Below are 13,883 nucleotides of genomic sequence, written 5' to 3'. Positions count from 1 at the left end.
ATAGTTTAGGCGCAATTGCTCTCTGTAATCACTTGGTTAAGTTAGGTGTATGATTATATACATATAAATTTCACAGAAACACCGAGAGAGAGAAGACGTGCGTACAGAAGACGCGGATTCTGTGATGCAAAAAAGGATAGTCCAGCCACTGCCATGACTGGCAGATAATAGTTTTCACTCTCTCTATTTTCCTCTCTCTCTCACTCTCTCTCTCTCTCTCTCTCTCTCTCTCTCTCTCTCTCTCATCTTTATCTTATCGAAAGGCGGAGACCTTTAGACCCCTCGGTGAGTCGGCACTACCAAAGAACTTCAATGCAACAGTTGAAACGACTGTATAGTCACTCATTCACATCCAGTCAGTCGACACAGGAAAGTTCTGGCTAAACAGCTTCCTAAACTAGCTAATTTATTAAAAAGAATATATAAAAAAAAACGAACGTCTGAAGTGCCAGCGGGCCTATATCAGTATATCTCGCTCAAGGGATGCGAGCCACTGTAACGATTTGCTTCGCTAGTTTGTTCGAGCCGAATATGTTTGTTATAGCTTCACTCGTTCTAATTCTGCCTCATACTGCCGTTTCGGGGAAATGTTGATTAAGTTTCTGACTAAGTAACTAGCTATTATCGGCTGATTATCAACCCGTCAGATTATCAATTCATCAATATGTTAAGTTACTACTACTGGATAGTGCTCGGCATATTTGTCACACTTTTCATCGAAAGTCAAGCGATCGGAGGTAAGCATCATCTTCGTTGATAGCATATGTTATCATTATTGCATATTGCATTTCTCTCATATACATACGTCTTAATAATTATAATGTATTTATATATAATTGTGTATATATATATATTGCTGTTGTTGACAAATTTTGTTATCTGAAATAATAAAATTTGCCAATCCAATAATATATAACGAATATAATAATTTTTACTTGTTCAGAAATCGAATGAAAGAAGATTTAATATTTCATAATAAGAAAAATTTCGATTAATAACAAGGCCTATTATGAAAGTTTTGAGAGACGTCAATTAATACATCGCAATACTCATAATGTAAATTATCGTTATTCATTCTAACCTAAATTCGCTTAAGGAGGTATTACCGGTTATAATAACAAAAAATAGGCTAATTTTCAATTTTTTTTTCTCAATTCCTTTATTCTATATCAATTTGCAAATTTCCACAGATGAAATATATGATTTGAAGATTAAAAAAAATTTTTTTTTGATTTTTTTTCATCTCTTTTAATAATTTATAGTGTGCGTCGAAGTCAATAGGTTAAAAAATGCCGCGTCCCATGACGGATAGATAAGGTCGGGAACGAAGAATCTGAAACAAAAAAACCAAACGGCATTTTAAAAAGGAAGGTGTCTTACGTGGTATTTTACCACAATATTTAAAAAAATTACAAGGAAAAAAAAAATGGCGATAGTTTGAAAAAATAAAAAAAATCGCGTTTTTTTTTCACTTTTTCACTTGCTCATTTTTTTCAGGTTCATTTTTTGCTTATATTGTGGTAAATTACCACACAGGATACTTGAATAAAGAAGCACACCAAATTTGGCTTAAATCGGTCGAGCCAATCCGGAGATTAAGCGTCCGCCGTTTGAAAGAACGTCATTTTGAGAAAAACGCGTTTAAAGTTTTTTATTATGAATTTGTTCAATATTTTTATTAAAAACGAAATATTTATTACTTACAATTGCTCAGTCTGCTATCCCTGGACCATACATAGGCGCATATACATCTATATATTATTTGAAAGTAAACGGTGAACAACTGTCGATACAGTACCAATTACCGAAAATACCTTTTACCGACCCAAAAAAGTGCGCGCGCTCAAACTGCTGTAACTTTTTCATTTTTTGGAATATCACAAAAAAATTTAGGACGTGATTTCTGAAGGCATAATTAGTTGAAAAATGAAAAAAAATGACTTTTTCAAAATTATAACCGGTAATACCCCCATAACCTAATGCATATCGCTCATTAAATATTCATTTAACACGCATATTTTACATATATATAAGTTGGAAAATGTGTCTTGTATATCATACGGCCATATTTTTGATCGCTCGCAAAGATGTCACCTACATTCAAACTAAATTCAATCAAATGCTATAACTATACATTAAAATTTTAATCGATATTTTAAAATATAAAATGAAATCAAGAAGATATTATTTTGATATGGTAAAACAAATTCAATAATTAATAAAGCTTTATTTTATATCTATTGTTTGTTAATGTAGTTATAACCATAGTTGTTATATAACAATTGTGAATGTCCTATTCTTTCATTTTTCCCAAATGAAAGTATCCATACTATAAACTTCATAAGCATCTAGCAGTCATCTAAAACACAATATTTTGTTTTTGTTATAAAACAATGTTTAGAATTTTCAATGTACATATCATGGACTAATCGAAAAACCGGGTGTGAAGAAGAAGGGAACATGTAAATACTGTTAATTTTTATAGGTTTGTCATAAAAGGAAATGGCCTTAACTCTAATTTCATTAAAACTATTAAATGTTTATACTTTCCGTATATCTGCTAAACATTTTGTTAATATTAACTTGCAATTTTTCAATGAAATGACAAATTCAGCAGTTTCTTTTGCCATGACGATAATTTAGGTCTAGTTGGTATTTGGTGGCAATATTTTGATTAATATTAACTTTAGTTATAGTACGAGTACTTCTAGCAAATCCCTTACCTTCCTGGTTTCGACATTTAAAACGTAGATAACATGATTTCCATAAAGGTCCAAATAATTTCATACAACGTGGATAATACATCAGGAAATTACGGATTGGTTTGAACGAATGTGGAAAAGTAAAGAAAGCTGCAATAAATATTCCAAATATGCAAAAAAATTATTTCTAAATACTCATAAGTCAATGAATGTAATTTGCTACTAGATGCAATTATTACTATTTTGCGGAGAAGTAAATATGTACTTTATTTTTCATAATCAGATGATACTAACAGACCAGTAATAAAATTCAACATTTTGGACAACGTTAAATTTGTTCTTAATTTTTCAGTAATCTCAGTAGGTTTTCTTTATATTACATCCGACTCCAAAATCAAGTCGACACAAGTTATTATTACAATCTTCTAAGAATATTAAACCTTTTATTAAAATAAAATAGTGAAGTAATAAAGCCAAATCTTACCTACCTAATATCCTCAAATATGTCGCGCATTATGTTGATGGAAATATTTTGTAAGTCATGAAAATGATGAATTTTATACAACACGTATTCTTCGTAATTCCAGATTTTTTCGATGCATCCAAATTTTGTTTTTAATCAAATTCTGGTGACAAAAAATAGTCTAATTAAAACTTTCTGTTAGACCGACTCAAGAATGTAATTCAAAATTATCTTCTATAAATACGACCAGTTCAACGAAAAAAATTTTTTTTTTATGTTTAATAGTATGATTTCGATTCCGAGTTCATAAAAGAAATTAAGCTCGTTTATTGCTATAGCCAGAATGTTCGATTGATATTTTATAGGTAACCTAATGGTTACCTATAAAAATTTACAAAAAAATTTTTTGATGTTTTTCAACAGGCTGTATTTCAGTAAAAAATGATCGTACAGTAAATAAAAAACAAAGATTTTGAAACTTGAAGACTCTAGTTTTTGAATTTTTCGGTTTCAACATTTTTCGGAGTACCGGTAGCCATGCAATTCTTGGATAAAGCACAAAGAAAAAATTTTCAAAATTTTTTACCTTTTTTTTCGCTTTACGGGTATGAAAAAATTTTTTCGAGCTAGACCAATGCATAGGTCACATAGCCTGTTTATTCAGCTTCAATTTTCTTGTCACGGGATTCGGTTTCGACCATTCATCTTCGAGATATCGAATTTTGAATGCAAAAGGATCCTTTGTCACTCAACTGCCGAGATCTCTGGAACTACTAGTCGTACAGCAAGCGGACTTCTTTTTTTGCAGAAAATTTCCTATAAAAATCTTAAATAATAGTTAATTTCAAAAAAAAATTCTTTCCAGCTGTAACGTTATAACGAGCGGCCAGACCCTCGTTATGTCTCTCTCTCCCCGTACATAATTATAATTATTCCTATATATATAATTATCTTATAATTATCTCACTTGTATGGCAGCTAAAGGTAAGTCAGAGAGAGCGCTAATAGAGGGCGAGCTAGGGAGAGAGAATTCGGGAGGCCGGCGCGACGCGCGCGAGTAAGAGAGTGGAGCAGGACAAAGCCCCGCGATAAGGACTTTCTCTTGTACCGGCGACTTCGAAGCACGTGGACGTGTGACGAGCGGCTATACACGTGCTTGCGATCTTTTGCTGTCCGACTTTTCGCGACTAACTTTTGTGACTGACATTTCGGTTGCCTGCGAATACGCGAGTGTCCACTCGGTGTAAGGTTTCGGTACCGAGATTGCCCCTAGTGCCTTTGGTGGGCTAGTTCCTGCGACCACGCGTGAGAGCCTCTAAGGCCGCCCGCCTCTTGACTGCACCCGAGCTGCACACTGCGCGTTATCGCGAGCCACGTGCGAGGCTGAGGATATCGCCTGCAGGGCTAACGCCGAGATATTATTGTAAGTACCATCTCGAATACGTGCCTCTCTCGCTAGCTTTTCGCCGCTCTCTCTCCCGCTTACGCTGCGTATTAATTTTGTATTATTCTCCGTAGTAAACTCGATGTTATTCGTATATCTGTTTTCTTCTTTTGCGCTTCCTTTTTACCTATCGTAAGCAATCCCGTTCCGTCCGGCTTTCGCGCCTGAATTTCGTGATCGCTCCAAAGCGCCCATAGGACTACACGACGCTCTCCGCGGGCCAAGGTAACAGACGCTGCACCACGACGTCCCTGTTGCTGCTGGGTTAGGCTTTGCGCAGCCTATTACGAGGCCCACACCGAGCTGTTTTAATCCCCTCGTAATTTATATAACGAGTGACCCGCGCTGGGTCAAAACCCCGTTATAACGTTAACGTGAAAAAAGAATAAAAAAATGTCATTTTGCCTTTTTTTGGTTAATCGACTATATCTCTTACAATATTAGGGGAAAAGTTTAGGTTACAAGAAAATTTTACAGCCTAATGTATCGCAAAGGCCGCTCTAAATCAATAGATCGATCGGTTTAGCGGTTTTTCTGGACCGATTGATTCAATTTTTGAAAAAATTAAGAGAACAAGGTTTTTGTTTCTTAAACTCAACCTCCTTTTTTTATAAAAATCAATAACTTAATTTTTTTACTTTTTATTCAATTTTGTATTTTTTAAAGATTAATTATCAAAAAAAAGACAAAAAAAATTTTTTTTTAAATTCGAAAATTTCCAAAAAAATTTATCTTTTGATAATTAATCTAATAATAATAAATTGAGTAAAAAGTAATAATAGTAAAGAAAAATGAAATGATTGATTTTTATAAAAAATTAGGTTGAGTTTAGAGAACAAAAACCTTGTTCCCTTAATTTTTTCAAAATTTCAATCAATCAGTCCAGGAAAACCGCTGAACCAATCAATCTACTAATTTAGAGGGATCTTTGGGATACATTAGGCTATCAAATTTTCTTCTAACCCCCCCAATATTAACGAAGATGCAGTTGATTAACCAAAAAAAGGCAAAATGGCATTTTTTTGCACATTTTTTACGTTAACGTTACAGCTAGAAAGAATTTTTTTTTTGAAATTTACTATTACAAATTTTTATAGGAAATTTTCTCAGAAAAAAGAAATCCTCTGTCCGCTCGCTGGGCGACAAGTAGTTTCAGAGATATCGATAGTTGAATGAAAAAAGATCTTTTTGCATTCAAAATTCGATATCTCGAAAACAAATGGTTGTATCAGAGTCCCGTAAAAAGAAAATTGCAGCTGAATAAACAGGCTATGTGACCTATGCGTTGGTTTAGCTCGGAAAAATTTTTTCATACCCGTAAAGCGAAAAAAAAGGTAAAAAATTTTGAAAATTTTTTCTTTGTGCTTTATCCAAGAATTGCATGGCTACCGGTACTCCGAAAAATGTTGAAACCGAAAAATTCAAAAACTAGAGTCTTCAAGCTTCAAAATCTTTGTTTTTTATTTACTGTACGATCATTTTTTACTGAAATACAGCCTGTTGAAAAACATCAAAAAATTTTGAAAAAAAAAATTTTTGTTCCTTTAATTTGCGAGAAGTGTGCATACAGCACCAGATTTGGATGATACTTCAGGTGAGCTCAAGGGATTGTTGTCTTCATAATTATAGAAATACATAATTAGCGAAAAACAAATTTCCCACCGAACATTTGTGTGTGTTCTTTTCAAAACACCCATTGAATCAAATTCATTATAATTTTATTGTTTAGTTTTAAATCATTGAAATATTCTATAGTTTTATCGAATATCTCTGGTAATTAGAAAAAAATTTTAAGAACAATATTCGTACACAATAGGAATTCAGGTACTTGTTCTATAAATGAAAAAACTAGAGATCTCAATAAAACTTTGAGGGATTATTCTTTAAGTTATGATTAATGCCCCGTAAAAATTGCAGCCCACCTTAACGATGAAAATTTCGAGAAAGAATCGTTCAAACATCGACTACTTCAACCTCTTACGGGAGAACCCTCGATGTAGAGATTATTTATTTTTTATCTACTTTAAAAAACTAGAGATCGATCTAAAAAACTCGCAATTTATCGTTCAAATCACAAGGATTACGATGATATTTTTTAAATAAGATGTCAATGTGCTCATTCAAAAGATATTGCAATGTAAAGGTCGTTATAACCAGGTTTATGAATGCCTAAGCGTAAGAGAGAAAATGTCCGTTGTGCGAGGGAAATTCGAATGACTCAAAATTGAAAAGCATATATTCTCTTCGCAATCAACAAGAAAATCATTCTGTTAATTAAGTCTTGTTGTATATTCTATATTATCATTTGTTTTTCTTGTTATAAATAAATAATTTGAATTTATCAACGCATTTCAAAAGTAATAATGGACAATTATCAATAATAATATAGAATTGTTGGACATGGTTTGTTTTAGGGTATTGTCATAATTAATTACAACCTTAAATATATGTTATAAATTATAACAATATATACAACAGATTTCAATGAATAGTAATAAATAAGTTATACATAAACATATATTTCCACAACTTCCAGTCAAATCACAAGCATTTTTAAGTTTTTAATTTAAAAAAATATTAATTTCATTTACTTATTAATCTTTGGATCTAGTTAATTATCTTAAAATTTAATTCGTTGACACATCAAGTTCTGTAAAATTTTTTTAACAGTTTCTCTTCTTTCATACACATATTTTCTTTTATTCTACGATTTTTCAGTAAATAAACTATGAATAAATTGCAGTCTTTTGACATTCTTAGTCACTCTTGATCTATTATCAAGATTTTCCATGCATAATGTGTACAATCCTTATTATCCATTATTTTCAAAACTACTTGCATGATTTAATACGTAATCCCAGCTGCAGCAAATTTATTAATAGTGCTATTTTTCAACTGTACTTTGAGTTTAAGTCAATCAGGTTTGATAGATGCTTTTTTTTGTTTTGATCTTTCTCTTATTATTTACTTCATAAATACTTTGTGCATGTGTCTTGATGGTGGCTTCATTTTCGACTAGTTTTATCAATAATTTTTTTAGGACTTGTACGTCATTCACGGCATTATGCAGATTATCTGATTTTTCTTTGGGCAGATACTCTTTCATCAACGACTTAACAGAAAATTTTCCTTTTTGTTTTTTTCTCTCAAATAATATTTTTTTGAGAAATTGGTAAGAATCAACAAATCCTTTGACTATTTGTAGAAACTTCTCATATAATCCCTGTTGTTGCATAAGTCTGATTAGTCGCGGATTTTCAAATCTAAAAATAATAATTGATTTTTTGGCTTACACAAAGTGAATTATAATAGAACAAGTATACGATGTCGATAAAAATCCTTACGAGAAACCGTTATGTGTTGATAAAATAATAAGACATCCAAAACTGTTGAGATAGTCTAAAAATTGTTTACAGGCATTTGTTGTAGAGGTAGATTGTACAGCATTCTTATGAAGAAATAACTCTCCATTTATAACATGCAACTCTGTAACCTTAGTTAATTTTTGAGAAAAGATTTTGGAAGGGATTATTTAGACGTTGAAGAATTTCGTGACTGAAAACGACTCCGCCGAGATCTGCAAGTGCCGATACCATATTTTAATTTTCATTAAATTTGCAGTTACTCAATATAATACCTTACTTGAACGATATCGTCGTTCCGAAATCTGCCAGTTGTGTCTAAATCGTATAGCAAAACCGTGCCAGGATTCAAATAAATTACATCGTGTTGAGCAATGACGGAGTGAGCAATCATACTTGACACGTCGTTGAGAGCAAACCCGCTTTCGTACGAAATCCCTTCTTTTTTCTCGCAAGCATTATTATTCAACGATCGCATTTTTGTCAATAATTCCCTCCCGTGTTTTATAGTGATATTTCTGCTTTGAAGAGCTAGCGCAAATTTTGTCTTTTTGCTTTCGAAAAATCATACTTCTCGCACTTTGAGTATAATTCAACTTTTTGTGAACGCAATTGGCGTACTGAGTGCCAAGACTCTTTTGCTGCTTTTACATGGAAGCTCAACTACTCGGATCCAGCGTAGTGCCTTGATTTTGGATTTTTCGAGATGATCTGATTCATCGACTCTAGTTACCACTTCGTTCTTCTGTCCATCGGCCTTGCCACATATCAATTGTCTTGTCACGCTCAGCGATTGCCGCGTTCTTTCGTTCCGTCCGCGCTACTCCCGTAGATCCTTTTGCGTTCAAAGGCTAGGAGATCCACGGGTATAACGCCAGCCACCACCAAAACAGCCTGCACAGAGACTGTTCGGTAGGAGCAAGCGATTCGCAGTGCGCTCTGTCTCTGTACCATCATCATCGTCTTACAGTATTTCTTTGTCTTCAGAGAGTCTGCCTATATTTCCGCACCGTATAGAAGGATCGAGTGAGCTATCGTCATTAACAGTCGCCGTTTCCTTTGGTAATATATTGCTCTTTTCATATTTACAATTGACATTATTTTGACGTTTCTTCATGTATTGTTGAAAATTGTCAACTAATTTGTTGGTTGTCTTATTTGGATTCATAATAAATTTTATTTCATTTTAGTTAATATTCCTAGTGATATTAAGTAATTTTTGGAAATTGATAGTTTTCTTATTATATATAGCTATTAGTATTGATTTTAGTTATATTATTTAATAACATTAATATAGAATAGTCATCACTAAAAGTTGTGCTTACTATGAATGTTTTGTAATCTGAATTTTTTAGTTTCATGAATAAGTTAACTATACAAGTATCTTTGTTATTGTTTTCTGTAGATGGCCTGGTTACATTATTAATTCCCGGCCAGTATCCACTTTTTAATAGCATTTGAAGAAATTCTTGGTTTATTATATCCTGGCTTAGTACGAGTATGTCACAGTTAAAATCTCCAACAATTATACGATTTTTAATTTTTTTATATAGTTTTAAAAAGTTTTTTATATCAATGAAAAACTATTTTTTGTATATCATATGATATATATAATGCTGCGATTGCAAGTTCTTTTTTATTATGTAGTAAAATTTTTGTGTATATTCTTTTTAAATTGTTTATTTGTATTATTTCTGTAGTTTCTTTAAATCATCACTAATATAATTTACAACTCCAGCAGATTTATTGATTCTGTTATTGCTATAGTACATTTAATATCTAGTTATATTGAAGTACTGGTGATGATCCAAGTTCCAAGTTGCAGTGCAAACTATTATGCTAGGTTTATTTTTCAGGCTATTTATAAGAACTAATAATTTATTAAAATTAGCATTTAAGCTTCTTACATTGATACATAGTCTTATTTGATTCACTGTTTTTAAGAATTTCTTGAGTGTGCACGTATCGTTAGCAATGATTTCGGTGATAATGATCTTATTATTATTATCCATTATTTTTTCTTTATAGTACTCTTTTTATCCGTTAGGCTTGGCGTCGATAATGAAATTAACGGTGCACTACTTGATAATTTAAATTTTTGATTTATTTGTTTTACCAAAGTATCTTTAATACGTTGGCTGCACAAGATAATCAGTCATTTCTATTTTTTTTTAATTTTGTGTTTTAATATTTCATAAACTACACTATCATTGGCGCAATAATTGGATATATAAAAATTAAGCCCGATTGACTACCTCCCCATAATGTTTATTAGGTAACGCTAAAATCAACGGTAATATTACTTTCGTTTGGATACAAGTTTTCGATTTCGATCAGAATCAACCCCTTGCATATGGCCATTTCATTTTGACATGTCAATCTACGAAGTCGAGTCACTCTACACCGAAATTATCAAATTTTTTACGAAAAAAAAGCGTTTTTTAAATACAGTTTTCAAAACGCTGTAAAATCTTCGGAAAAAATCATAGCAGGTCAACTTTTTTTAATAAAAGAAAAAAAGTTGTACCTTCAGATATAGTGGTTAAAATTATCGTAAAAAATAACCCATACGTGGGCTCACTGCGGAAGTTTACAATTTTTGAGGTTTAAAAAATGACGTTGAAATTCAAGGTCGTGTAAGTAAGGGTTGCGTCAAATAGAAAATCGAGTTTCACCATGTTAAAGTAGGAATTTCAAACTTTTATAAAAAAAAATTAATCTTCTTACAACATTTTTTACTTGAGATATCGATCTTCAAATTGGTACACTTTCTTAGTCGGAACTAGGTGCTACGTTAATTTTGGTATGGAGAATATATATACACATACACATATGCATACAGACACACACACCCACACCTGTATATACGTAGAGTCGTATTAGTTACTCTATATGTGTAAAATGTTATGAAACTATAGAATATAAAGAGAATGTAATATGTTTGATAAAATAAATTGTATTACATCATTTCATTAAATATACAATTTACATAAATTTACCTAAGCTTACATATAATTTATATATAATTATAATTTATATTGAATTTTAGACGTCGTCAACATGACATAGTGGTGTAATATTATTTAGTATTAATGACATCATGTTTAAAGTTATATTTATGTATTCAATTAAATGTTAATATAGTATAAATTATCTTGTTTACGGTATCGAATTCTCGACATATGGTGACTTATATGAAACGTTTATACAAATATTATTACAGACATATATAATTTAGATTATTTAATTTCTTGTCGACTTTTCGACATATTGGTGTCATTTTAGACATAGATTTAATGTAATAGAATTCATAAAGTAATATAATTGTAAATTATGTAAAATTATATTTTAGAGAATCACATTAATAAATGAAAAAATAACAAAATCTAGTTTTAACATATGGAAAATTTTAACTTTTTCCTGGAAGGTTTTTATTATTAGTCTCAAACAAATGAATAACAAGATACTTTTATTATAATATTTCAATATTTTTCATGTATTTGTTATTATTAGTTATAACTAACTTTATTTAAAAATATTTCATTTGCAAGCATAAGGTTTTGTTTAGCCACTATTTATCCATCAGTAATACTTTTAATATTATCTAAAATTTTAACTCGCAAAACTCGGCTTGTACCGCTGACGCATCAACGATCGTCGGAATTTCACCTGCCACGAAGTCCTCCGCCTTCACCGGGGGCGCCGACTCGTGGCGCGCACTATACAAAAATGCGCGAAATGCTCTATCCTGTACAATTGCCGTCGTGCCGTCTATCACCAAACCTTGCGCCGACATCCACACTAACAAGTCATTAAGCTGCATCTCTCGCATGCTCTCCCATAATTCTTTTATTATCCTGCTTCGGTGACCTTGCTAGCGGCATCGTTTCACTCGCCTATTCCGGCGTAAACAAACAACCCACCGAAAATTTGTTATCGTTTCGCGACGATTATTCGTGCCCACATTGTGTTTGCCCGCAGCGGTGACTTTGGTGCGAGCGCGTAACACAAAGTCCTACTTGCCGCTCGTAGATTCGTTTAACTTAAGCTTGTTTCTCTTCGAATTTACCACAGCTAAAAATAATGATGCCAATGTTGTACTTTGTTTACTCGTCACATACTTTCATATCATGCACTCACACACATTAGCCGAAACGCCATGTCGCCTCGAACTCGACACTCAACTTCAAATTACTGGCGCTAATCGCGCGATGTAAACAAAAGCAGTTTTCACGTTTGCCTTTCTCAGAACGTTCGGGCTTCAGCGTAACCTGAGCCTAGCGTGTAGACAATATCGACAATAAAGAAAACTCAATTCGAATAAAATCTTAAACTTTCCCAGCGTCTCGCCGCTACTTACCCGCAACTCCGCGAACTCCCCAGAAACGCCAAGGTCAACCAATGTACCGCACTAATTATGACACAATTAAAAGAAAGAAACGCGATCCCAACTAGCTGCCTTTACGGTCACCTTCACTCTCCGTCACACAAAGCGATGCGAAAACTTCTCTCGCCGAAAGAACATAAGGGATGCCATGCAAAGGGGACAGTTATGATCGCAGCTTCGTTACGCCAACGCTGCACCCCTGCGATTAATTGTGGGCTCAATTCCGGTAAAGGGAGCCGGCGTAAATTCCCACGAGCACGAAACTAACACGATAACGGGAAAGGTGAAGAAAGCAAATCAGTTTAATTTACAAAGAGGCGATCTCATTTATTACGTCAATCCAAGACGACACTTAAACTATTGCTCTTTAATACACTCACGATGGTGAGCGTACGCGCTCAAACCATGAAGGCGCGACAATGGGCGATAATTAGGAGCGCATTCGCTCGACTGGATAAAAGCAACGATTTAATCACGTTTAGGAGCGCATTCGCTCGACTAATTATATCGCGTCACTAACGATAACGGCGAGAGCTGGTGCGAGGGAAAGTTCGCGTAAGAACAAAGGTGTTCGACCGACCGGGTATATATTATCTCCGCCCGCGGCTCGCTGGTGGAGAGCCGCCGTCGACGGAAGCGCAGCCCCGCCGGAAATGGGGCTCATGGAATCCCCGGCGACGGTCTGCTGGTCGCTGCCGGGCGTCCCCGACTTATTGCTCGTCGAATAATGAGGGATGGTGAGGCTGCTGGAAACAGCCGAATGTTCACCTCAGGAAACGAAGTCTAGTCCTTCTCTAGCTGTCGGTGCACCGTCGACTCAAACTTTTTGTGTGTCCGGGCTATTTGACTGACACCTCTATTCTGTCCGTTCGCTCGCTTTTTCTCTTCTCTTTTCGTAGCCGAGTCACGCTTTCCGCGCTCTCACTCGCCCTTCTCGCTCTCTCGCCCTCTCCCTCGCTCTCTCTCGCGCCGTCCTCTTCGCTGGCCGCGCCCTCCCCTCTCCAGCCCTGCAACGACACGAGCGCGTAAATGCTATATCACCATAGTCATGCTCCGCCGCCACATCTGTATGAGGAGAGTGCCGCGCACAGGGCCAGCGAACATCGCTATGAGCCCTGTCACACGTTTCAAATAAAAGTTAGTTGTCATAAGGGTCATTTTCAAGGTTAAAGTCAATAATTACCAGAGTCACATAATTATCAGAGACCCTCCAAAGTGTAAAGTAGGACACCTTGTATAAGATGTTTAAAAATTATATAATAAAATATACTTTAAAAAAATATTACATTTGTTACTATGTTATGTTATTCTGTATTTTATATCTTGTAAATAAACTTTTACAAGTATGGGGGTCGACGAGCGTAACGAACAGGGGGGTATACCCCCACTAGTATATATAACAAATGTACAAAGTTTTAAAAAATCGAGTCTCTTATAGCCACTGAAATAGCCTGTAATCATTTAACAGCTGGTTTCTCTTCAATCAAATTCTACGGCATTTTTAATTTTAATGAAAACATGTAGC

The 13,883-nt window shown here is 34.0% G+C and overlaps 1 protein-coding gene across 1 annotated transcript in view; it reads left to right on the top strand.

Moving 5' to 3' along the window:
- Positions 1-458: 458 nt before the first annotated feature.
- The window catches only part of LOC131669586 (uncharacterized), a 196,390-nt gene continuing 182,965 nt past the window's right edge, over positions 459-13,883 (top strand). Inside the window, exon 1 of the mRNA XM_058944607.1 lies at positions 459-737. Coding sequence (XP_058800590.1) covers positions 665-737 — 73 coding nt within the window. The 5' untranslated portion in view covers positions 459-664. The remainder of the gene's footprint in view (positions 738-13,883) is intronic.

The sequence above is a fragment of the Phymastichus coffea genome, unplaced genomic scaffold, assembly GCF_024137745.1.
Source record: "Phymastichus coffea isolate CEN01 unplaced genomic scaffold, Cenicafe_Pcof_1.1 PCOF00001, whole genome shotgun sequence".
Lineage (NCBI taxonomy): Eukaryota > Metazoa > Arthropoda > Insecta > Hymenoptera > Eulophidae > Phymastichus > Phymastichus coffea.
The sequence above is the reverse complement of the archived record's forward strand: the minus strand, read 5'-3'. Positions and strand labels throughout refer to the sequence as shown.